Here is a 22,213-nt window from a genome sequence, read left to right as displayed (position 1 = left end):
ATAATAAAAATGAAAAAATTACAAACAAAACAATCCAAGTTGTTTTGTCAGGACTGTATGGCATGTAGTGTTGCATTATCCCATCACACTATAGCACAGCTCATACGTGGCATTTTGTGCGCTGAACATTTCAGAGTGCAATTTCACATTTCTCCACAAGATGTCACTAACACCAGCTTGTTCACAAGCATAGCAATTTCTTCAATATTAGTTCGGGGTTTTCCTTGCTGCGATGGGGATACTAAACTTAGTGTAATGCTAAACGCATAATCATGAAATGCTAATTTCCCCGCTACACTAAAGGAATTGTAAAATGTGGGAATATGGGGTCAGACCATGAGCTCAATATAAATAGTTGGCATTTATATAGCGCCTTTATCCAAAGCGCTGTACAATTGATGCTTCTCATTCACCCATTCACACACCAACGGCGATTGGCTGCCATGCAAGGCGCCGACCAGCTCGTCAGGAGCATTTGGGGGTTAGGTGTCTTGCTCAGGGACACTTCGACACAGCCCGGGCGGGGGATCGAACCGGCAACCCTCCGACTGCCAGACGACTGCTCTTACTGCCTCAGCCATGTCGCCCCGCAATATACCATCTGACATTACTCCCAGTTTGCAACCTATTCAGTCAGTTCAGCAGTTGTGGCTGGTGGGGCTGTCTGAATAAGAGCAGCCAACGAGCCACTGCTTCTTTTCACTGAACATATGAACGGATGAGCTGCACCCAGCCGGCCAGAGGGGGGCGCTCTTTCACAGCGAGGAAGGGAAAGTGTACGGGCTGGAACCCTGGGTGAGCCTCTGGCTGAATACCCACACCCCTCCCCAGCGCTCTGGCCAGATTAGGGCATCGCTGCTGCACCAGCTCAGACTGGACAGGACACCCCCCAAAGGGCCCCGAAACGTATTCTTTACCCTTTAACGTCACTCGTGAGGTCACAAGCATGTCATTAGAATGTTCTTAACGGAGCATTCTCATGCTGGTGATTGTAAGCAGTGGAGTTCTAGAACACTGACTTAGAATTTAGAAAAACAACATTCTGAAAAGCTACTCTACAAACTGCAGCTGATTTCCAGCGACAGCTCTGTCGTCATGTAAAAATGTTAACATCCTCCGTGTCAGAATGTGAGCTCTTTTTAATTTCATAATTCTGAAATGTCTAATAAAATTAGACACTGCATCAAAACAAGAACTGACACACAATAACTGATCACCATGAAATTAGAAAGTGACACTGAATTAGGCAAATCACTAAACTCGAGATTAAATCTGAAAATATCACTTTTTACAATACATACAGGGAATTTTGCACGAAGGGTTTTACATACAAACAGTGATATGTCCGTCATTTAACATTAAAGCACATAGCTTTCCTCTGAACTTCCAGCAGAATTGTTGCCCTGCCGTCTGACTGACAGGTGTGACACCAATCAGTTATAAGCAGTGCGATAAAGCGGGCCGTCTGATTGGATGCAGACGCTCCCACTGTTATGACTTCATTTCCTGTCCTGATTGGATTCTCTTCAGGTCTGTGATCCTGTCTTTGAGCCCTGACTGGGTCAGTGGGAGGCCTTGGCAGCCCCCGCCCTCCCGCGGCCCCGGCCCCTGCCCCGGCCCCTGCCCCTGGCCGGGCGGGGTCTGGGGGGCCCGGCGGATCCGGCGGGCTTGGCGGTGGTGACAGTGATGCACTGGGAGTCCAGGAAGTCCAGCAGCTTGGCGGCGCCCAGGCGGACGCCCTGGGCCCTGAGACGGGCCTGCAGCTGGGTCAGCACCAGGGGCTGGTAGCGCAGCACCTGCCCGTAGAGCAGCGGGTCGGACTGGATGAGGCTCCGCACCGCCTGCAGCTTCTCCTGCCCCCGCACCCCCGCCTGTGACGCCGTCACCCCCTCACTCTCCGAGCCCTCCGAGTCCCAGCACTGCTCCGGGTTCCACCTGCAGGGCCGGGACGCGCTCTTAAAACCACACACAATACAGTACTGGTATGGGGCAGTTATTGGGGCAGTGTGTGTTGGGACAGGGGCAGTTATTGGGGCAGGGGGTTCTGGTATGGGGCAGTTATTGGGGCAGGGGGTTCTGGTATGGGGCAGTTATTGGGGCAGTGGGTGTTGGGACAGGGGCAGTTATTGGGGCAGTGGGTTCTGGTATGGGGCAGTTATTGGGGCAGTGTGTGTTGGGACGGGGGCAGTTATTGGGGCAGTGGGTTCTGGTATGGGGCAGTTATTGGGGCAGGGGGTTCTGGTATGGGGCAGTTATTGGGGCAGTGGGTTCTGGTATGGGGCAGTTATTGGGGCAGTGTGTGTTGGGACAGGGGCAGTTATTGGGGCAGTGGGTTCTGGTATGGGGCAGTTATTGGGGCAGTGTGTGTTGGGACGGGGGCAGTTATTGGGGCAGTGGGTTCTGGTATGGGGCAGTTATTGGGGCAGTGTGTGTTGGGACGGGGGCAGTTATTGGGGCAGTGGGTTCTGGTATGGGGCAGTTATTGGGGCAGTGTGTGCTGGGACAGGGGCAGCACTCACCTCTCTGAGTCTTCACTGGCTGCAGAAGAGGAGGCTGTAGACCCCTGAGAGGCAGACAGCCCCTCCCCCTCCTCCTCTGGCCCCGCCTCTTTGTGTGAGGAGCCTTTATGCCCCGCCTCCGCAGCAGCAGGTCTCTCTGGCTGTTTGAACACCGTGGAAACGGAGCTGGGGCGGGGCCTGTGGGTGGGGGCATCCTCCTCAGACTCGGAGCTCTGCAGCTGGTGGGTGTACTGGTGGATCTCCTTCAGCTTCAGCACCATCTGCTTGCGGGGCAGGGGCCGCACCCCGAACCTGCGGCCAAAACAGCCTGGTCACCCTGAACCCCGATTAGAGCGCCCTTAACCCAACATTCTACTGCTGATGTCACACGTGTGATTAGAGCGCCCTTAACCCAACATTCTACTGCTGATGTCACACGTGTGATTAGAGCGCCCTTAACCCAACATTCTACTGCTGATCTCACACACATGTGATTAGAGCGCCCTGAACCAAACATTCTACTGTTGATGTCACACACGTGTGATTAGAGCACCCTGAACCGAACATTCTACTGCTGGTGTAGAATGTTCTGGAACACTGGTTTAGGGTTCTGAAAGAAATGTTCCAAAAGCCTACTCTGAACGGGATAATACAGAGGACAGTGCTCTTCTGATGGCTCTCGCAGTGCGGACAGTCAGCCTGCCCCCCCACACACTGACCCCGGATCAGCTCTATGCTTTTGTACATTATGGTTTGGGTTCTGATCAGAATGAGGAGTGGCCCTGGCTCAGTTATCAGCCATTAGGTGACTTCAGTGTGCGTGCAACTAAAAAACTTCCCTTGGGTTTATTATGAAAGCAAAAAAAACTAAATGAGAAATGAAAGCATGGGGCGTGTGAACCAGCAGGGGAAGGGCCCACCTGTTGAGCTTGTTTTTCAGCTCGGGCGTGTCCATGTCGGAGTAGCCAGGCATGGGGGTGATGGGCACCAGGGGGGCCTGGCCTTTCCTGTGTGACGCCACTGCAGGTCACAGACAAACACAACATCAACAACACCTCCACAGCCCTTACACAACATCAACACCACCTCCACTGCGCTTACACACCATCAACACCACCTCCACAGCGCTTACACAACATCAACAACACCTCCACAGCGCTGACACAACATCAACACCACCTCCACTGCGCTTACACAACATCAACACCACCTCCACAGCGCTGACACAACATCAACACCACTTCCACAGTGCTTACACAACATCAACACCACCTCCACAGCGCTGACACAACATCAACAACACCTCCACAGCGCTGATATAACATCAACACCACCTCCACAGCACTTACACAACATCAACACCACCTCCACAGCGCTAACACAACATCAACACCACCTCCACAGCGTTTACACAACATCATCACCACCTCCACAGCGTTTACACAACATCATCACCACCTCCACAGCGTTTACACAACATCAACACCACCTCCACAGCATTTACACAACATCAACACCACCTCCACAGCCCTTACACAACATGAACACCACCTCCAAATGTTTACACAACATCAACACCACCTCCACAAATGTTTACACAACATCAACACCACCTCCACAAATGTTTACACAACATCAACACCACCTCCACAAATGTTTGGGTTCAGTGCAGTGAGTGGGGTTTGACTGGGGTGTAAATGTTTTGGTTCAGTGCAGTGAATGGGGGGTTGTGGGTACCTGGAGTTTTCAGTTGTCTGACTCTCTGGGACAGAGGAAGAACAGCTCCATCCTCCTCTTCCTCCCAGTCCTCCCAGATCTTCGACTCCAGAAGGCTGGTGTAGGGGTGGACCTGGTTGCCGGGCGACGGAGAAAGTGGCGGAGGAGCAGCAGGAGGCGTGGTCTCTGCTGAGCCCTGCTCTGATAGGCTGGCCCCTGCGCTGGAGTCTAACCTGAGGCTGAAGCACGGGTCCCGCCGCCCTCCTGCGTCCAGGCCCCACGATTCGTCGAAGGCCATGGGCGGGTCCTCCATCTGAGGGGGTGACGCCCCCTCCTCTTCCACTCCTCCCTCCCCTCGTTCATCCTCGGGACTGCTGCGTTTCCACGGAGACGGGGGGGAGGAGCTGGAGAGGCGGAGACGCAGGGTTGCGCTGCAGGATACAGGCTGCAGGGGGCGCTCTGAGCGTCTGGGGACGGGGCGGCCCAGGGAGGTGCTGCTGGGGCAGGAGGAGGGGTCAGGGGGCAGAGGGGTGCTGCTGGGGCAGGAGGAGGGGTCAGGGGGCAGAGGGGTGCTGCTGGGGCAGGAGGAGGGATCAGGGGGCAGAGGGGTGCTGGTGGGGCAGGAGGAGGGGTCAGGGGGGAGAGGGGTGCTGCAGTAGGAGACGTGGGACAGGGCGGGGGGTTTGGGGCGGGCCGGGTCGGAGAAGGGGCCTCCCGGCTGTCTGGGCGGGGCTGTGGATATGGGGGTGTGGCTGCTGAGGCTGTGGGCGGGGTCGGTGGCGGGAGTGGGCGGGGCGCTGGCGGGGGGGCGGGAGAGAGGGGGGGAGAGGCGGGCCCCGGGGGCAGCGCTGGCGGGGGGGGCGGGAGAGAGGGGGGGAGAGGCGGGCCCCGGGGGCAGCGCTGGCGGGGGGGGCGGGAGAGAGGGGGGGAGCGGGAGAGAGGGGGGGAGCGGGAGAGAGGGGGGGAGCGCGTGTCGAACAGGCGCGTGCGGCGCATGCTGCAGTGCGTCTGCGTGGACATGACCCGCGTGGCCCTGGGCTCACGCTCCGGGGTCCCGGGGATCAGCCAGGACATCTCCGCACTGCAGTCCCCGGGGCTGGACAGGGCCCGCTGCGGGGGGCTTGTGTCCTGCTCCTCTCCCGAATCGGACAGCTGGATGAGCACGGGCTCGGGCCGGGCCCGGGGAGGGCTGACCTGCAGACGGGCGGGGCTCTCCTGCAGACGGGCGGGGCTCTCCTGCAGACGGGCGGGGCTCTCCTGCAGACGGGCGGGGCTCTCCTGCAGACGGGCGGGGCTCTCCTGTAGCAGGACGGGGCTCTCCTGCAGCAGGGCAGGGGTCCCGGGGGACTCGCCCGCGGTGGGGAAGGTGGGGCCACGGGGGTCAGGGACAGGGCTGATGGACAGGTCTATGAGCTCCCCGTGGCTCCGCTGGTGGGACGTCTCCATGTAGTCGCCCCAGGTCTGGGAGAAGAGGCGCTCGTAGCTCCGGTCCAGGCTGCTGTGGGACCTCTGTCCCGGGCTGGACTGGGACGTCCCGTCCGCCCCCGCCCCCACTGGCCCGCTGCGAACAGCCTGTTCCGCCTCGGAGTCCTCCTGGGTCATGTGACTGGTGCTGGGCCAATCAGGACGCTTGGTCTGTGAGCGAGCACCGTGTGGAGCGGGGCAGTAGCTAAGGCGACGGGAAGCCATCCGAGCCAAGCCATCTTCCCTCTTCTCTCTGTCCTCCTCCTCTTCCTCCTCCGTCTCTACGGCAGCGTTCTTCCTCTCCTCCTCCTCCTCCGTCTCTACGGCAACGTTCTTCCTCTCCTCCTCCTCTTCCTCCTCCGTCTCCATGGCAGCGTTCTCCTCCTCCTCCTCGATCACAGTCTTCCTCTGCGTGGCGGCGAACTCGTAAATCTCCTGCAGCTCCTCCTCACGCACCCTCCCCTCTGCACCTCCCTCCACCTCCTCTCCGTCTCCTCCTCCCCCTTCCTCCGCCTCCTCTTCCTCCCACATGGAGCGCAGCAGCTCCAGGAATTTATGCTGCCCGCACTCCTCCTCTTCCTCCTGCTCTTCCTCCCTCCGCTCCGGCTCCCGAGACTCCGCCCACTGCCTCACTGCTGCTCCACCGGAGTAGCTCTGACACACCTGCAGCAGCTCCCCGAGATCCAACCTGTACCACACACACACACACACACACACACACACACACGTTTATACACAACCCTACCCTCAGAGTTCTTAGGAAGACTGCAGTTCCTCCAGCAGGGGTGAGCTGAAACACTGTGCAGGTGTGGAGTTGAGCCTACCTGAGTGCCAGATCCTGCAGGTGTGGAGTTGAGCCTACCTGAGTGCCAGACCCTGCAGGTGTGGAGTTGAGCCTACCTGAGTGCCAGACCCTGCAGGTGTGGAGTTGAGCCTACCTGAGTGCCAGAACCTGCAGGTGTGGAGTTGAACCTACCTGAGAGCCAGATCCTGCAGGTGTGGCAGCAGGCTGGGCGTGAGGGGGCAGCGGGCGCAGTACAGGTACTGCAGCAGAACCCGCACTGCCTCAGGGGACACGTCTCCCAGCAACACCCTCTGGGCGCTGGGCATGCCCTCCTCCTCCACACCAAACCCCGAGTCATGCACCTGGGAGACCAACACACACGGGCTAGCTTAGCTTAGGTAGCTAGTCACGCACCTGAGAGACCAACACACACAGGCTAGCTTAGCTTAGGTAGCTAGTCACGCACCTGAGAGACCAACACACACAGGCTAGCTTAGCTTAGGTAGCTAGTCATGCACCTGAGAGACCAACACACACAGGCTAGCTTAGCTTAGGTAGCTAGTCACGCACCTGAGAGACCAACACACACGGGCTAGCTTAGCTTAGGTAGCTAGTCACGCACCTGGGAGACCAACACACACAGGCTAGCTTAGCTTAGGTAGCTAGTCACGCACCTGGGAGACCAACACACACAGGCTAGCTTAGCTTAGGTAGCTAGTCACGCACCTGAGAGACCAACACACACGGGCTAGCTTAGCTTAGGTAGCTAGTCACGCACCTGGGAGACCAACACACACAGGCTAGCTTAGCTTAGGTAGCTAGTCACGCACCTGGGAGACCAACACACACGGGCTAGCTTAGCTTAGGTAGCTAGTCACGCACCTGAGAGACCAACACACACGGGCTAGCTTAGCTTAGGTAGCTAGTCACGCACCTGAGAGACCAACACACACAGGCTAGCTTGGCTTAGGTAGCTAGTCACGCACCTGAGAGACCAACACACACGGGCTAGCTTACCTTAGGTAGCTAGTCACACACCTGAGAGACCAACACACACAGGCTAGCTTAGGTAGCTAGTCATGCACCTGAGAGACCAACACACACAGGCTAGCTTAGCTTAGGTAGCTAGTCACGTACCTGAGAGACCAACACACACGGGCTAGCTTAGCTTAGGTAGCTAGACATGCACCTGAGAGATCAACACACATGGGCTAGCTTAGCTTAGGTAGCTAGTCACGCACCTGAGAGACCAACACACACGGGCTAGCTTAGCTTAGGTAGCTAGTCACGCACCTGAGAGACCAACGCACACGGGTAAAAATATTTATCAGCCAGAGGGTGAACTTACCATCCGCACCAGTAGGGGGCAGCGCGCATACAGCATGAAGGAGTGTGCGAAGAAGACCTCCCCGCTGTCCACCTGCAGCTGAACATCACTCAGCTGTGGGTTGTTCACCATGGTGCTCAGGTCTGCGGTCAACCTGGACAATGCCCCCTGCAGGACCGGGGGTGCAAACACAACTCAACCTTATCAATCCAAATCACCCAAATCACTCTCGGCACCAGGCTTGATACAGGCTAGAGACTATCTAACAGAGCGCTAGGCACACTTTAGTGGTAGGAAAAGGCTAGCATTGCTGGGCTGAATGGCCAGTTCTGTTAAGTAAGAGTGTGGAGGAAAAGGAAGAGGTAGGTGACAGTGAGAGGAAGAGGAAGAGCAAGAGGTAGAAGGTGACAGTGAGAGGAAGAGGAAGAGATAGAAGGTGACAGCGAGAGGAGAGGGAGAGGTAGAAGGTGACAGAGAGAGGAGAGGGAGAGGTAGAAGGTGACAGAGAGAGGAGAGGAAGAGGTAGAAGGTGACAGAGAGGAGAGGAAGAGGTTGAAGTTGACAGAGAGAGGAGAGGAAGAGGTTGAAGGTGACAGAGAGGAGAGGGAGAGGTAGAAGGTGACAGAGAGAGGAGAGGGAGAGGTAGAAGGTGACAGAGAGAGGAGAGGGAGAGGTAGAAGGTGACAGAGAGAGGAGAGGAAGAGGTAGAAGGTGACAGAGAGGAGAGGAAGAGGTTGAAGGTGACAGAGAGAGGAGAGGAAGAGGTTGAAGGTGACAGTGAGAGGAGAGGAAGATGTAGAAGGTGACAGAGTGAGAGGAGAGGAAGAGGAAGAGGTAGAAGGTGACAGAGAGAGGGGGAAGAGGTAGAAGGTGACAGAGAGAGGAGGGGGAGAGGTAGAAGGTGACAGAGAGAGGAGAGGAAGAGGTAGAAGGTGACAGAGAGGAGAGGAAGAGGTTGAAGGTGACAGAGAGAGGAGAGGAAGAGGTTGAGGGTGACAGTGAGAGGAGAGGAAGATGTAGAAGGTGACAGAGTGAGAGGAGAGGAAGAGGAAGATGTAGAAGGTGACAGAGTGAGAGGAGAGGAAGAGGAAGAGGTAGAAGGTGACAGAGAGAGGAGGAAGAGGTAGAAGGTGACAGAGAGAGGAGAGGAAGAGGTAGAAGGTGACAGAGAGAGGAGAGGGAGGGGTAGAAGGTGACAGAGAGAGGAGAGGGAGAGGTAGAAGGTGACAGAGAGAGGAGAGGGAGAGGTAGAAGGTGACAGAGAGAGGAGAGGGAGAGGTAGAAGGTGACAGAGAGAGGAGAGGGAGAGGTAGAAGGTGACAGAGAGAGGAGAGGGAGAGGTAGAAGGTGACAGAGAGAGGAGAGGGAGAGGTAGAAGGTGACAGAGAGAGGAGAGGGAGAGGTAGAAGGTGACAGAGAGAGGAGAGGGAAGCTCACGGTGTTGCTGGATGCTGAGGCGGTATGTGGTCTCTCTGGGAGAAATCCACTGAGCTGCAGATCGGCCACACCAGGGTCTCTGTCTGAGGGGCAGCAAGGAACACAGGGTGAATTTCACAGAGTGTGTGTGTGTGTGTGTGTGAGTACCTGTGTGTGCGCGTGTGAGTGTGTGTGTCCCTGTGTAGACTGTATACCTGACACGCAAAGGTCTTGGTTAGCATTAGTATCACTCACTGCAGCAGTGGGTGAGTGTCTGCGCTGTATGTGTGTCTGTGATCCGTCTGTGTGTGTCTGTTCTCTGTCTGGGTGTGTCTGTGGGAGACTCTCTTTGAGTTGCCCATGTGTCTGTGATCTGTCTGTGTGTCTGTAATCTGTCTGTGTGTGTCTATGATCTGTCTGTGTGTACGTCTGTGTTTTGCCTGGGTGTGTCTGTGGGAGACTGTGAGCTGCCCATGCCTCTGTGATCTGTGTGTGTGTGTGTGTGTCTGTGTGTGTGTGTGTGTGTGTGTGTCTGTGAGTGTCTGTGAGTGTGTCTATGGGAGACTCACCCTCTGTGGGATCGAGGGTGGGGGCACAGTCAGGTTTGGGGGCGTAGCCCCACTGGGTGAGTGTCAGGCCCTCCTCTGCCAGGTCCATGAGGTCACCCAGGGTCTGACTGCCCACGCCTGGGGTGGAAGGGGCAGGGAGGGGGGGCTCAGCTGGGGCAAACACCACAGCCTGGGTAGGAGGGGTCACCTTCTCCTGCAGGCAAGGGGGATATACTTAACCAGAGAGAGAGAGAGAGAGAGAGAGGGGGGGGGGGAGAGAGAGGAGAGAGTGACAGAGAAGGATGGAGGAGTAGAGAGTGACAGGGGACAGGCCTCACCGTGGTGGGGGCGCAGGGTTGGACGGGGGGGCAGAGAGCGGGGGTGTAGAACTCCTCAGCTGAGCCCAGTTGTGTGTCCCGCAGTGCACTCCTCTGCCACAGGGGGGCAGTGCCACTCCAGCCCGGCAGGGTGCAGGCAGGCCGGGGAGGAGTCGGGGGGGCGGGGTTGCGGGTGCGGAGCAGGAGGGCCGAGACCCGGTCCTGCAGACGCCTGAGGGCCTCGCCCGGCTCCTGGACCAGGAGGAGAGGGGGCGGGGCTGGGGGACGCCCCTTCTTCTGGCCCCGCCTCTTACCTGCAGATCAAACACACAGAGAGGAACGCTGCCCCTTTAAGGAGTGAGGTCACATTCATACGATTAGAATGTTCCCAACTGAACATTCCAATGCTGATGTCACAATCACCACAGGTAATAGTAAGCAAAGACTTCTAGAACACCGACAGAATTTTTTCAAAATTAACCTGGAGCGTTAACCTATTTCTCCAAAGGGTTAACGATACAACACACTTCTACATGTACACTGCTTACATGCGCACACGCACACACACACACACACACACACACCCTACTCCATTACCAGCTTCAGCTCTCCACTGTAAGCTCAGAGTGTCAGCAGCAGGAGGAGCGAGCAGGGCCTCCCTGTCCCTCTCTCTCTCCTGCTCCACCATGGAGCGAGACAGGGCCAGCGCCACCATGGTGTCCTCGTCCAGGGGCGGGGCCTTCTTCCTCTGTCTCTTTTTTGGGGGCCGAAGGGGGTCTGAAGAGCCCTTCCGCTTGGAGCCACCAGCTGGGGGGCTGGACAGAGGTGTGTGTGGGGGGGGGGGGTTAGAAACCAGACACCACAAAATGTAACGCCCATCTCCGCTCCCTAACAAAGTAAGAACACACTGAAAATAAATCACAGAGAAAACACACTGAGACACTGACACAGATAAGCACAATGTTCAACCAACATAAAACAAAGCATGGTATATTTAAACAGCACAAAGGTCGACTCAAAATATTCCATTAATAAATTAGCCTAAATTATGATTTTTGGAAGTTTTCCTTGATGTTATAAGGACAGTGGTATATTCAACAACATCCCATGATTTCCCATGGATATGCAACCTGGGCAAATCGAGCTGACTTACAGCTGATTTGCTGCAGTCGGTGGGGAAGGTTAGCGATAGGTGTGACTCACAGCTGATTGGCTGTACAGTTACCGGGGAAGGCTAGCGACTGCTGAGACTCACGGCTGACTGGCTACACAGTTGCCGGGGGGGGGGGGGGGGAAGGCTAGCGATTGCTGAGACTCACGGCTGATTGGCTGCAGAGTCGCTGGCGGTGTCAGTGGCCTGTCTCTGCAGGGCCTGCAGCAGGAGAGCGGGGGCCACGCCCATTTCGGCCGAGCAGCGCTTCAGGTGGCTGGCCCGGCTCTTCTGGGACTTAAACATTTTCCCGCAGATGGGGCATTCTGGGACGGCGGGCGGGGCTGGGGCGGCCGGGCCACTCCCCTCGCTCTCATCCAGGCACCTATGGGAAAGCAGAAAGCAGGTGTCAATCACGCCGAGTGACAGCTGCCATACCTGCTGTTCTCATTTGCACGACAGCACTGCGGAAAAAAACACGGCATACACCCAACCACACCCAACACACTCCCCCACTAAATAACCAAAAAGTCATTAAAAAGTAAAAAACCGAGGCAAATCTGACAAGGAGTTGAATGAAAAGTTTGTGTTGATGTGCTGTGTGTGGGGTTAGTGGGGTTATACCTATTGTTGTGCTGGGAATGGAGTTAGTGGGTTTAGACGTGTTGATGTGCTGGGTGCAGGGTTAGCGGGTTCAGACGTGTTGATGTGCAGGGTTAGCGGGTTTAGACGTGTTGATGTGCTGGGTGTGGGGTTAGCGGGATTAGACGTGTTGATGTGCTGGGTGCAGGGTTTGCGGGTTTCGACCCGTTGATGTGCTGGGTGCAGGGTTAGCGGGTTTAGACCTGTTGATGTGCTGGGTGTAGGGTTAGCGGGTTTAGACGTGTCGATGTGCTGGGTGTAGGGTTCGCGGGATTAGACCTGTTGATGTGCTGGGTGCGGCGCAGGGGGCTCAAGGCAGACAGGTCCCTCTGGCAGATTTGGCAGAAGAACAGGCCGCCCTGCTCCAGGTCCACCGGCTCCCCCGGGCCCCGGGCCTCCTGGTCCAACTCCTCCTGCAGTCTGAGGGCCAGGGCCTCATCCCCGAGGGGCCCCTGCAGCAGATCTACTGCTGCATACATGTTAACATAAAGAGTGAACACACATACACATACACATTCAAACACAGTAAAGACGTGCAAAGAGACTGCATCCTGCATTCTGCCCAAGGTACTTAAAGGTACAATAAGAAATATTTTTGTCTTAAAACATTGTGACAAGACCATTGTAAATCCCTTCCTATCATTGAAAAGGGCTAACTGACATGTTCACTCACCCTCTTGCTGTGTTTATAAATTTGGGTTTCAAAGTGTACATTTGTCAGGCCGTCACTCTGTAGCAAAACATTGTACAGCTGTACAACAATTCAAGAGTTCATTGGTTGAAAATTGGTTCTAATTGCCACAGCCAATGGCGTGGGGGCTTGTTCTGATTGTTCGTGTAGCTGCCCAAATTGCACTCCAGACAAGCGATCACTGAAACTCTGTATACTATTGCGTATTATCCGAGCTAAGACCACATATCTAGTTATAAAACAATACGGGTTTGTTATCGGTAGCAACAAGCAAATTAGCTATAGTTAGCTTGATGGAGAGAGAGAGAGAGAGAGAGAGGTAGAGAGAGAGAGGGAGGGGGGGAGAGAGAGAGAGAGAGAGAGAGAGAGAGAGAGGGAGGGAGGGAGAGAGAGGGAGGGAGGGAGAGAGAGGGAGGGAGGGAGGGAGAGGGAGGGAGGGAGGGAGGGAGAGAGAGGGAGGGAGAGAGAGAGAGAGAGAGAGGGAGGGAGGAAGAGGGGGAGAGGTAGAAAGAGAGAAGGAGGGAGAGGGAGAGAGCATAGAGGGAGAATAGAGAGAGGGAGGGAGAGTGGAGAGAGAGAGGGCGAGAGAGTGAGCAGAGAGTGAGAGGAGAGAGGGAGCGAGAGAGGGGAGAGGTTCGAATCAGAATCAGACCTTGCGGCGCTGCGGATTGGGCGGTCCTGTCCTCAGCGTCCAGCGCTATTCTCTCGGGGTGGTCATTCTCCACGTGCGTCATTTTCTGTGGACTGACCCATCTAAACTGTTGCATTCTGCTTACCACCTTGTCCTTTGCCCTCAAATTAACGTGCCCATTCTGCCTCGCTCCCAAACTCAGTCCCGCTGCCCCAGGCTCAACAGCTGCTTGAGAGCTTGACGTCTGAGGAACAGCCACGGAGGTACAGGGCTGACCTGTGCTCCCCTCCCCAGCCGAGCTGTTGAACTGGGACGCGCCGGCTGAGCGGCAGTCCAGTTGTTTCCAAGTAGCCAACTCCGCATCTTGTTTAGCCTTTCTTCTTTTGGTCGAGTCTTTGCTTTGGGAGGGCGCCGGTTCTGTATTCTGTGTCAGGTTTTGACTCGCATCTTTCCTCCGCTCGTCCCCCGAATCTCCTTTTTCCTTCTTGCGCACTCTCTTCAGAAGCTTAGAGCAAAGGTCGGTGAAGTCCAGGTCGGAGTCGTCCATTCGTCTCTCCCGACACCGCGCAGCCCAATATTAACAGGTATCCCAGACCAATGACTCCATCGCCGAGCTTATAATTGGACTATGCCCGGTCTGAAAATGTTAACGTTATAAAACAGAGAAATATAACTGCCAGCGAGGATATCGTATACATCATCATTAACCACACAGCATTAGCTATTATGATTTGAGACATGTGTGATGACTTCAGTATTAGTTTGCAAACCATCTGATTATTCTTTAGCTAGTGTTAGCAGGCCAATAGTTCTGTTTTCCCAAAACATTAGCTACAAAACGTTGATCTAACCTTGGCTATGCTCATGGAGCTTGCAATATAGCCAACGTTACTTAGCTATTGACATGTCGGGAAACAACTAGCATTAACAAGCGTACGTTACAGTCCTTTTCGAACATATGTGCATAATAGGAGGCATGTATGTGGAAAACACATTTGCATTAGAAGCTACAATAGTTCACAAAAAACGAAAATAAGAACGTTCTTTATAAACTATTACGGTACAAATTCAAATACTTACCATCAACCGCTTTACATCGCATTTCCTATCACGTGGGTCAACGTGAAATTACGTAAACAAAGCGTCATTACGTCACGTTGAATGATATAATATCGAACAGCGCTTCTGTGAATTTAGCGAATCCTTGTCTGAGTTATATTGTATGTTTGTTGTACTAAAATGTCAAAATATGCCGTTCATGGCATCGTATAACTGTACAATAATTCAAGCTCATTGAACACAGCCAATGGCGTTTCAACTTCAGCGCGTTCACAGAGAAGGGGTGGGATAAACGTTGGATGTGCGAAATTAAATATTGTAATTGCAAATATACCAGCGGCTTTTCCATTCTGAGTAATCAATTTGGAGTGCTACTCAATTAAAAAATATATAATAAAAAATAGTCTCTGTACCAGTGTAATCATCCACCCCCACCCCTACACCTGATTGGGTAAAAACAACGCCTTGTATTCGCTACCTGCTCTGATTTCAGAGGGCCATCGGTGGTATATTCCTGAGCTGACCGTTATTTTTTAAATTATTTGTGCGTGGAGCGGAAGCTGCCGCATTAGGCAGCACTGAACCATGCAAACCTCCTGCAGCCCCAGTGCTGTAGTTTGCCGTTGCGTTATCGTTGCACATCAGTTGTTTACTAATTCCAGCCAAGCTATGAAACAGAGCCAATGTCCACCCACCTGCTCTCAAAAGGCTTTGGAGGTGGACCCCCAGGGGAGCCGTGTTCCACAGAGCATAGAGTTACAGTACAGTGGCCCCGACTGCTCAAACCAGCGTTACGGTCTGTAGTCAGCTATTTACAGTACACCATTACATTGAGCTGCATTCAACTATGACTGGATGTGCAGAATGTATTGGCGCTGCTCTAAAGCTGGAGGTTTCAACCTTTTATGACCCACCCAGGCTCAAAAGTATTATGGGAGTTAAAAAAAAAAGGACTGGTTAAAGACACAGGCAGCATACAAGATATATAAATGGTAAATGCTTGGCACTTATATAGCGCCTTTATCCAAAGCGCTGTACAATTGATGCATCTCATCCACCCATTCACACACACATACTCACACACAAACAGCTGCCGTGCAAGGCACCAACCAGCTCGTCAGGAGCACTTGGGGGTTAGGTGTCTTGCTCAGGGAAACTTCTGACACACCCAGGGCGGGATCAAACCGGCAACCTCCTGATCTAGCCAGAACACACATTTCAACCAGATCATCAGCTGTGTGCCCTTAACATGGACAATCCTGTTTCTGACACCATGAGGCTCAAAAACAGGGCTATCAAACTCCACTTCAGGAGGGCAACTGGTCCACAGATTTTTGTGCTTTCCTTTTAACCGGTGGTTAATTACATTACATTAATGGCATTTGGCAGATGCTCTTATCCAGAGCGACATACAGTTGATTTGACTAAGGAGGAGACAATCCTCCCCTAGAGCAATGCAGAAATGCCAATGGCTGTGCGGATAATATTGTGGATCAGCATTCAGACGTCCTTCACACATTCAGAGATGCCCTTCACACATTCAGAGATGCCCTTCAACCATTTAGAGATGCACTTCACACATTCAGAGATACCCTTCACATTTAGATAACCTTCAGCATTCAGAGATGCCCTACACACATTCAGATTCCCTTCAGCATTCAGACACCCTTCAGCATTCAGAGATGCCCTACACACATTCAGATTCCCTTCAGCATTCAGACACCCTTCAGCATTCAGACGCCCTTCACACATTCAGAGATGCCCATCACACATTCAGAGATGCCCTTCAGCATTCAGAGATGCCCTATACACATTCAGATTCCCTTCAGCATTCAGAGACGCCCTACACGCATTCAGATTCCCTTCAGCATTCAGAGACGCCCTTCACACATTCAGAGACGCCCTTCAGCATTCAGAGATTCCCTTCACACATTGAAATATGCCCTACACACATTCAGAGATGCCCTTCAGCATTCAGAGATGCCCTTCACACATTCAGAGATACCCTTCACGCATTCAGAGATGCCCTTCAGCATTCAGAGATGCCCTTCAGCTTTCAGAGATGCCCTGCACACATTCAGAGATGCCCTTCAGCTTTCAGAGATGCCCTTCAGCATTCAGAGATGCCCTTCATACATTCAGAGATGCCCTTCAGCTTTCAGAGATGCCCTTCACACATTCAGAGATACCCTTCACGCATTCAGAGATGCCCTTCAGCATTCAGAGATGCCCTACACACATTCAGATTCCCTTCAGCATTCAGAGACGCCCTTCACACATTCAGAGACGCCCTTCAGCATTCAGAGATTCCCTTCACACATTGAAATATGCCCTACACACATTCAGAGATGCCCTTCAGCATTCAGAGATGCCCTTCACACATTCAGAGATACCCTTCACGCATTCAGAGATGCCCTTCAGCATTCAGAGATGCCCTTCAGCTTTCAGAGATGCCCTGCACACATTCAGAGATGCCCTTCAGCTTTCAGAGATGCCCTTCAGCATTCAGAGATGCCCTTCATACATTCAGAGATGCCCTTCATACATTCAGAGATGCCCTTCACACATTCAGAGATACCCTTCACACATTCAGAGATGCCCTTCAGCATTCAGAGATGCCCTTCAGCATTCAGAGATGCCCTGCACACATTCAGAGATGCCCTTCAGCATTCAGAGATGCCCTTCAGCTTTCAGAGATGCCCTGCACACATTCAGAGATGCCCTTCAGCTTTCAGAGATGCCCTTCAGCATTCAGAGATGCCCTTCATACATTCAGAGATGCCCTTCAGCTTTCAGAGATGCCCTTCACACATTCAGAGATACCCTTCACGCATTCAGAGATGCCCTTCAGCATTCAGAGATGCCCTTCAGCATTCAGAGATGCCCTGCACACATTCAGAGATGCCCTTCAGCAGTCAGAGATGCCCTGCACACATTCAGAGATGCCCTTCAACATTCAGATTCCCTTCAGCATTCAGAGATGCCCTTCAGCATTCAGAGATGCCCTTCAACATTCAGATGCCCTTCAGCATTCAGAGATGCCCTTCACACATTCAGAGATGCCCTTCAGCATTCAGACACCCTTCAGCATTCAGACTCCCTTCACATTCAGAGATGCCCTTCAACCATTTAGAGATGCCCTTCACACATTCAGAGATACCCTTCACATTCAGAGATGCCCTTCACACATTCAGAGATGCCCTTCAGCATTCAGAGATGCCCTATACACATTCAGATTCCCTTCAGCATTCAGAGACGCCCTTCACACATTCAGATTCCCTTCAGCATTCAGAGATTCCCTTCACACATTCACATATGCCCTACACACATTCAGATTCCCTTCAGCATTCAGACACCCTTCAGCATTCAGACGCCCTTCACACATTCAGAGATGCCCTTCAGCATTCAGACGCCCTTCACACATTCAGAGACGCCATTCACACATTCAGAGATGCCCTTCACACATTCAGAGATGCCCTTCAGCATTCAGATGCCCTTCAGCATTCAGAGATGCCCTTCAGCTTTCAGAGATGCCCTTCACACATTCAGAGATGCCCTTCACACATTCAGAGATGCCCTTCAGCATTCAGAGATGCCCTGCACACATTCAGAGATGCCCTTCACACATTCAGAGATGCCCTTCACACATTCAGAGATGCCCTTCAGCTTTCAGAGATGCCCTTCACACATTCAGAGATGCCCTTCAGCATTCAGAGATGCCCTGCACACATTCAGAGATGCCCTTCAACATTCAGATGCCCTTCAGCATTCAGAGATACCCTGCACACATTCAGAGATGCCCTTCAACATTCAGATACCCTTCAGCATTCAGAGATGCCCTGCACACATTCAGAGATGCCCTTCAACATTCAGATTCCCTTCAGCATTCAGAGATGCCCTTCAGCATTCAGACGCCCTTCACATTCAGAGATTCCCTTCACACATGCAGATGCCCTTTACACATTCAGAGATACCCTTCACACATTCAGAGATGCCCTTCACACATTCAGAGATGCCCTTCAGCTGCTAACAGCCTGACTGAGCCTCCACGTTTCTCCTCTGACCTCTCATTAACAGTGTTGGCCCAGAGATGCCCCACATGGATGTTTTTCCATTAATAGCACCGTTCTCCTGTTAACTCTTGACTGTCTGAAAACCATTCTCTCACACACAAACAAAACTACACAGAGCTGCCTGTTGCACAGTTTATTTAACAATATGGTATATAAGTAAGAAATGATTTTTTTTTTTTTTTTTTACCAGTTTATACAATGATTTAACTCTTTTTTCCTTATATTTATAGTATTTTGTTTAATAACTTGCATGATTTACATTAGAGAAAAAGTTCACCCTCAATTCAAGTTTTGTGTAAGAGGAATGAGGACTGCAGCAGATGGCCCTACTCCATGCAGCAGGCAGGGATGAGTTGTCCTGCTTCGCTTGGGTCCGTTCTGTTCACATAAAACACTTCTCTACACCGGCACCACGTGAATCCTGCTTCCAGGCCGGTGAGATGTCTTCTGCGGAGGTCCTCTTTGTCTTTACGGACTGAGTGTGTGAGAAATAGTCTGTTTCCTTATCTATACATTTCTGCTGTCAGACGTCCATCGGGAAAGAAAGGGAATTATTCCAGAATGCATGTCCTTTGTGAAAACTGGTTCAGAACAAACGCATTAGCCAGGAATGGGAAGAGATGACAGAAAACCTGTAATTCCCAGACAAATTATTTTACAGTCTCTCAACACAAAAAAAAATGCTGTAAAGTTTGCAAAGGTACAAAATAAAAGTATGAATAATATAATGAAATAGTTTTTGTAAATTTTCTTAAAAAAAAAAGAAAAAAAAAAGGCATGAGTTCATACCAGAGAGCAACCAAAAAAAGTAAATAAAATAACAAAAACAGACCACGAGGTCTGAACCAAAAAATATATTCTTTGAGAGTTATTTTTTTTTCTCATTAAACAGCCATTCATCTTTTTTTAGGAAGAAATAGCATTCCCCGCACATTGATTTATTCAATTTCCTTTAAACTTTTTACATTGTCAGTACAAAAAGTCCTTAGTGAAAACACGAAGAGGCCCAAAATAGACAAGGAGGTGGAGGGTGTGTGTGTGTGTGTGTGTGTGTGTGTGTGTGTGCATGCGTGCATCTGTGTCAGGCCCGGGTCAAGTATGTCATTGCTTTGAACACTCAACTGATCTTGCCTGGCGCAACCGAGCCAACCAAGAGGACCAGAAGGCAAGGGGGGGTTTGCACTTCTCGAGAGTATTTCACGAGTTCCAGCGCACCAGACAAGCTCAGTAGAAAAGCGCAGAGAAGTACTTGAATCCAAAAAACAATGCGGTATTTGATCCAGGTCTGATATGTGTGTGTGTGTTGTCTGTAAATGCTACAATCCTTCCACGAACTTCTCCAGAGTGTCCCCCGTGGTGTCCCCGACCAGGCCCAAGTCGGCGGGCAGGCTGGCGCGCCCGGGCCTGCCCAGCTGGGGCAGCATGGCGTTCTGCTCCAGGGGCGGGAGCGGGCGCGGGGAGCCCGAGTGGGGCGAACGCTGGGGCTGTATCCGCGGAGACGGGCTGGAATGCGGGGGCTGCTGGGAGGCGGGCGGCGGGGGGCAGGGGGACTGCACGGGCGCGGGGGAGCGCACCTGGCCGCTCAGCCCGGGGGGCAGGTGCGGCTGGGGGCTCATGGGACCGGGCTGGTGGGCCGGGGAGCCCGCCTGGGGCTTCAGCGCCGCCTGCATGCGCTGGTGCAGCAGGTTCTGAGGAGAGTCCAGGCCCATCTGCCCCATGGCTGGGAGCTGCCCCATGGGCCCCCCACCTCCCCCCTGCTGTTGCTGCTGCTGCTGCTGCTGCTGCTGTAGGGCGAGTTGCTGCTGCTGCTGCTGCATGCGGAGCTGTGTGTAGCTGGCCGCCTGTTGTTGCTGCGGGGTGGGGAACTGGCCATGCGCCTGTTGCATGGTGGCCGCTTGCTGCTGCTGCTGTTGTTGTTGTTGCTGTTGTTGTTGTTGCTGCTGCTGCTGTTGTTGTTGTTGTTGCTGTTGCTGTTGCTGCCGGTGCAGGAGCTGTCTGCGGTACAGATCCTGGAGCTGGGGGCTGGGCCCCTGGTTCATCAGCTGCCCTTGGGGCCCCATGGAGCCCATGCCCTGGGGCGGGGCCTGCTGCTGAGGAGGGGCCAGGCCGGGCCTCTGCCCCACCCCCACCCCTACCCCCGGCCCCGCCTGCATGGGGGCCATGCCCTGCAGACCCGGCTGCATACCCTGGGGGCCCTGCGGCCCCGGCCCCGGGCCCTGGCCCTGGCTGGCCCGGTACTTGGCTGTCCGCTGCTTGATGAAGGCGGCCATGAGCTGCGGGTTGGCCTTGAGGATGTTGAGCACCTGCTGCTGCTGCTGGGGCGAGCTGGGCGACTTCAGCGTGAGCAGCAGGTCCTGCAGCGCGGTGGGGGCGATGGCGCCCGGCCCCTGCCCCGGCCCCGGCCCCGGCACGGCCCTCTGCTGCGGGACCTGCTGCTGCGGGACCTGCATGCGCTGCTGCTGCTGCTGCTGCTGCTGCGCTGACATCATGGGCCGCTGCATGGTGAGGGCCTGCTGCTGCATGGGCGAGGGACCCTGTTGTGGCTGTAGCTGGGGCTGAGGTTGGGGTTGTGGCTGTGGCTGCGGCTGGGGATGTGGCTGGGGTTGGGCGGGGCCGGCCTGCATGGGCCACTGTCCGGCCTGCATGGGCTGCATGGGCGGCGGGCCCCGGTGCATGCCGGGAAGGCCGTTGACGCTGACGTTGACGCGGTAGCCCTGGTGCTGCTGCGCCTGGGCCATGCGCTCGATGTGCTGCGCCATCTTCACGGCCGCCAGCGGGGGGGGCTGCTGCTGCTGCTGCTGCGGGGGGGGCGGCGGGGGCTGGGGGGGCGAGGCCTGGGGCCCGGGCTTGCCCTGGGACGGCTGCGGCGGCGTGGCGGGCTGGCTGGCGCGGGCGGGGCCGTTGTTGGGGAACCCGGCGGGCGGCCCCGCGCCGGGGTTGGGGGTCTGGGGCTGGCTGGGCGTGGGGGGCTGGGGCGTCTGCGGCGTGCTGGGCTGCTGGTGGGAGGTGGGCGTGCCGGGCGGGGACGGCAGGCTCTGCGGCACGCCCCGGCCCTGCATGGTGGCCATGCGCCGCCGCATCATCTGCGCCTGCTGCAGCCGGTGCTGCAGCTGCTGCTGCCGCAGCTTGTGCTTGATGTTGAGGCAGAAGGGCACGGGGCACTTGTTCTCCTGGCAGTGCTTGGCGTGGTAGCAGCAGAGGGCGATCAGCTGCTTGCACACGGGGCAGCCGCCGTTGGTCTTGCGCTTGCAGCCCTTGGTGTGCTGCACCACCCGCTTCATCTTCTGGCAGGAGGCCAGCGAGCAGTTGGCGTTGCGGCACTGGCAGGCGTGCACCAGGGACTGGATGCAGCGCTGGATGCTCAGGCGCCGGCTCTCCTGCGGGCTCTTGGAGGCCTCGGCCCCCGCGGCCGCGCTGTCGTCGTCCAGGCCCAGGCCCCACTTCACCATGGGGTGCACGTGGCCCTTGCTGTTGTAGCAGTTGATGCACAGGTCAAAGTCCTGCAAGGGGGGGGGGGGAACAGAGAGAGAGCGCGTCAGCCCGAAGGGAGGCCACTGCAGGCCAAACCACCGCAACGAAACCCCCCCCCTCCCGACACGTTCACAATGACGCCACACTCTTCCACACACAAACAGCCTGAAAACATCTCCCTGCATGAATTCTGTCTGACGTCACGTCGCAGCCCAAACGATAAGGACGCCGGGTGAGTGTGGGTGTTGAGGCGTGGTGGTGGGCAGGGTGGTGATGTTATCTGGGCGTGGGCGGGGGGAGCGGTGATGTCACACCAGGAGTGGGAGCGGTGCTGTACGTGGGGGCGGGGCTAGAGGTGTCAGGGTGGTGATGCCATAGGGAGAGGCAGGAGTCAGTGATGTCATATGGGGGGGGGGGGGGAGTGAT

At 54.6% G+C, this 22,213-nt stretch overlaps 2 protein-coding genes across 2 annotated transcripts in view; both read right to left on the bottom strand.

The window, feature by feature from the left end:
• Window positions 1–1,121: 1,121 nt before the first annotated feature.
• slx4 (SLX4 structure-specific endonuclease subunit homolog (S. cerevisiae)) lies at window positions 1,122–14,307 on the bottom strand. The gene is made up of 16 exons (XM_061230549.1): window positions 14,265–14,307; window positions 13,206–13,821; window positions 12,142–12,331; window positions 11,390–11,605; window positions 10,668–10,885; window positions 10,092–10,384; window positions 9,775–9,967; window positions 9,227–9,309; window positions 7,811–7,957; window positions 6,655–6,824; window positions 5,194–6,366; window positions 4,879–5,062; window positions 4,236–4,737; window positions 3,419–3,518; window positions 2,520–2,810; window positions 1,122–1,935 (listed from the first exon to the last, which is right to left on the bottom strand). Exons 2-16 carry the CDS (start codon window positions 13,729–13,731, stop codon window positions 1,563–1,565), a joined length of 4,659 nt encoding a protein of 1,552 aa, XP_061086533.1. The 5' UTR covers window positions 13,732–13,821; window positions 14,265–14,307; the 3' UTR covers window positions 1,122–1,562.
• Window positions 14,308–19,077: 4,770 nt separating this feature from the next.
• The window catches only part of LOC133112726 (CREB-binding protein-like), a 54,506-nt gene continuing 51,370 nt past the window's right edge, over window positions 19,078–22,213 (bottom strand). The window contains exon 30 of the mRNA XM_061222909.1: window positions 19,078–21,816. Coding sequence (XP_061078893.1) covers window positions 19,633–21,816 — 2,184 coding nt within the window. The 3' untranslated portion in view covers window positions 19,078–19,632. The remainder of the gene's footprint in view (window positions 21,817–22,213) is intronic.

Source organism: Conger conger, chromosome 2, assembly GCF_963514075.1.
Source record: "Conger conger chromosome 2, fConCon1.1, whole genome shotgun sequence".
Taxonomy (NCBI): Eukaryota; Metazoa; Chordata; class Actinopteri; order Anguilliformes; family Congridae; genus Conger; species Conger conger.
The sequence above is the reverse complement of the archived record's forward strand: the minus strand, read 5'-3'. Positions and strand labels throughout refer to the sequence as shown.

What these genes read in the sequence shown, in the direction of transcription:
- slx4 (XM_061230549.1), bottom strand. Translation starts at nt 13,731, where the DNA reads ATGGACGACTCCGACCTGGACTTCACCGACCTTTGCTCTAAGCTTCTG. An exon ending in CGCACCCAGCACATCAACAG is followed by an intron (nt 11,606 to 12,141) that starts GTCTAATCCCGC and finishes GCTTTCCCATAG; the next exon opens with GTGCCTGGATGAGAGCGAGG. An exon ending in CTGAAAAACAAGCTCAACAG is followed by an intron (nt 2,811 to 3,418) that starts GTGGGCCCTTCC and finishes TTTTGGCCGCAG; the next exon opens with GTTCGGGGTGCGGCCCCTGC.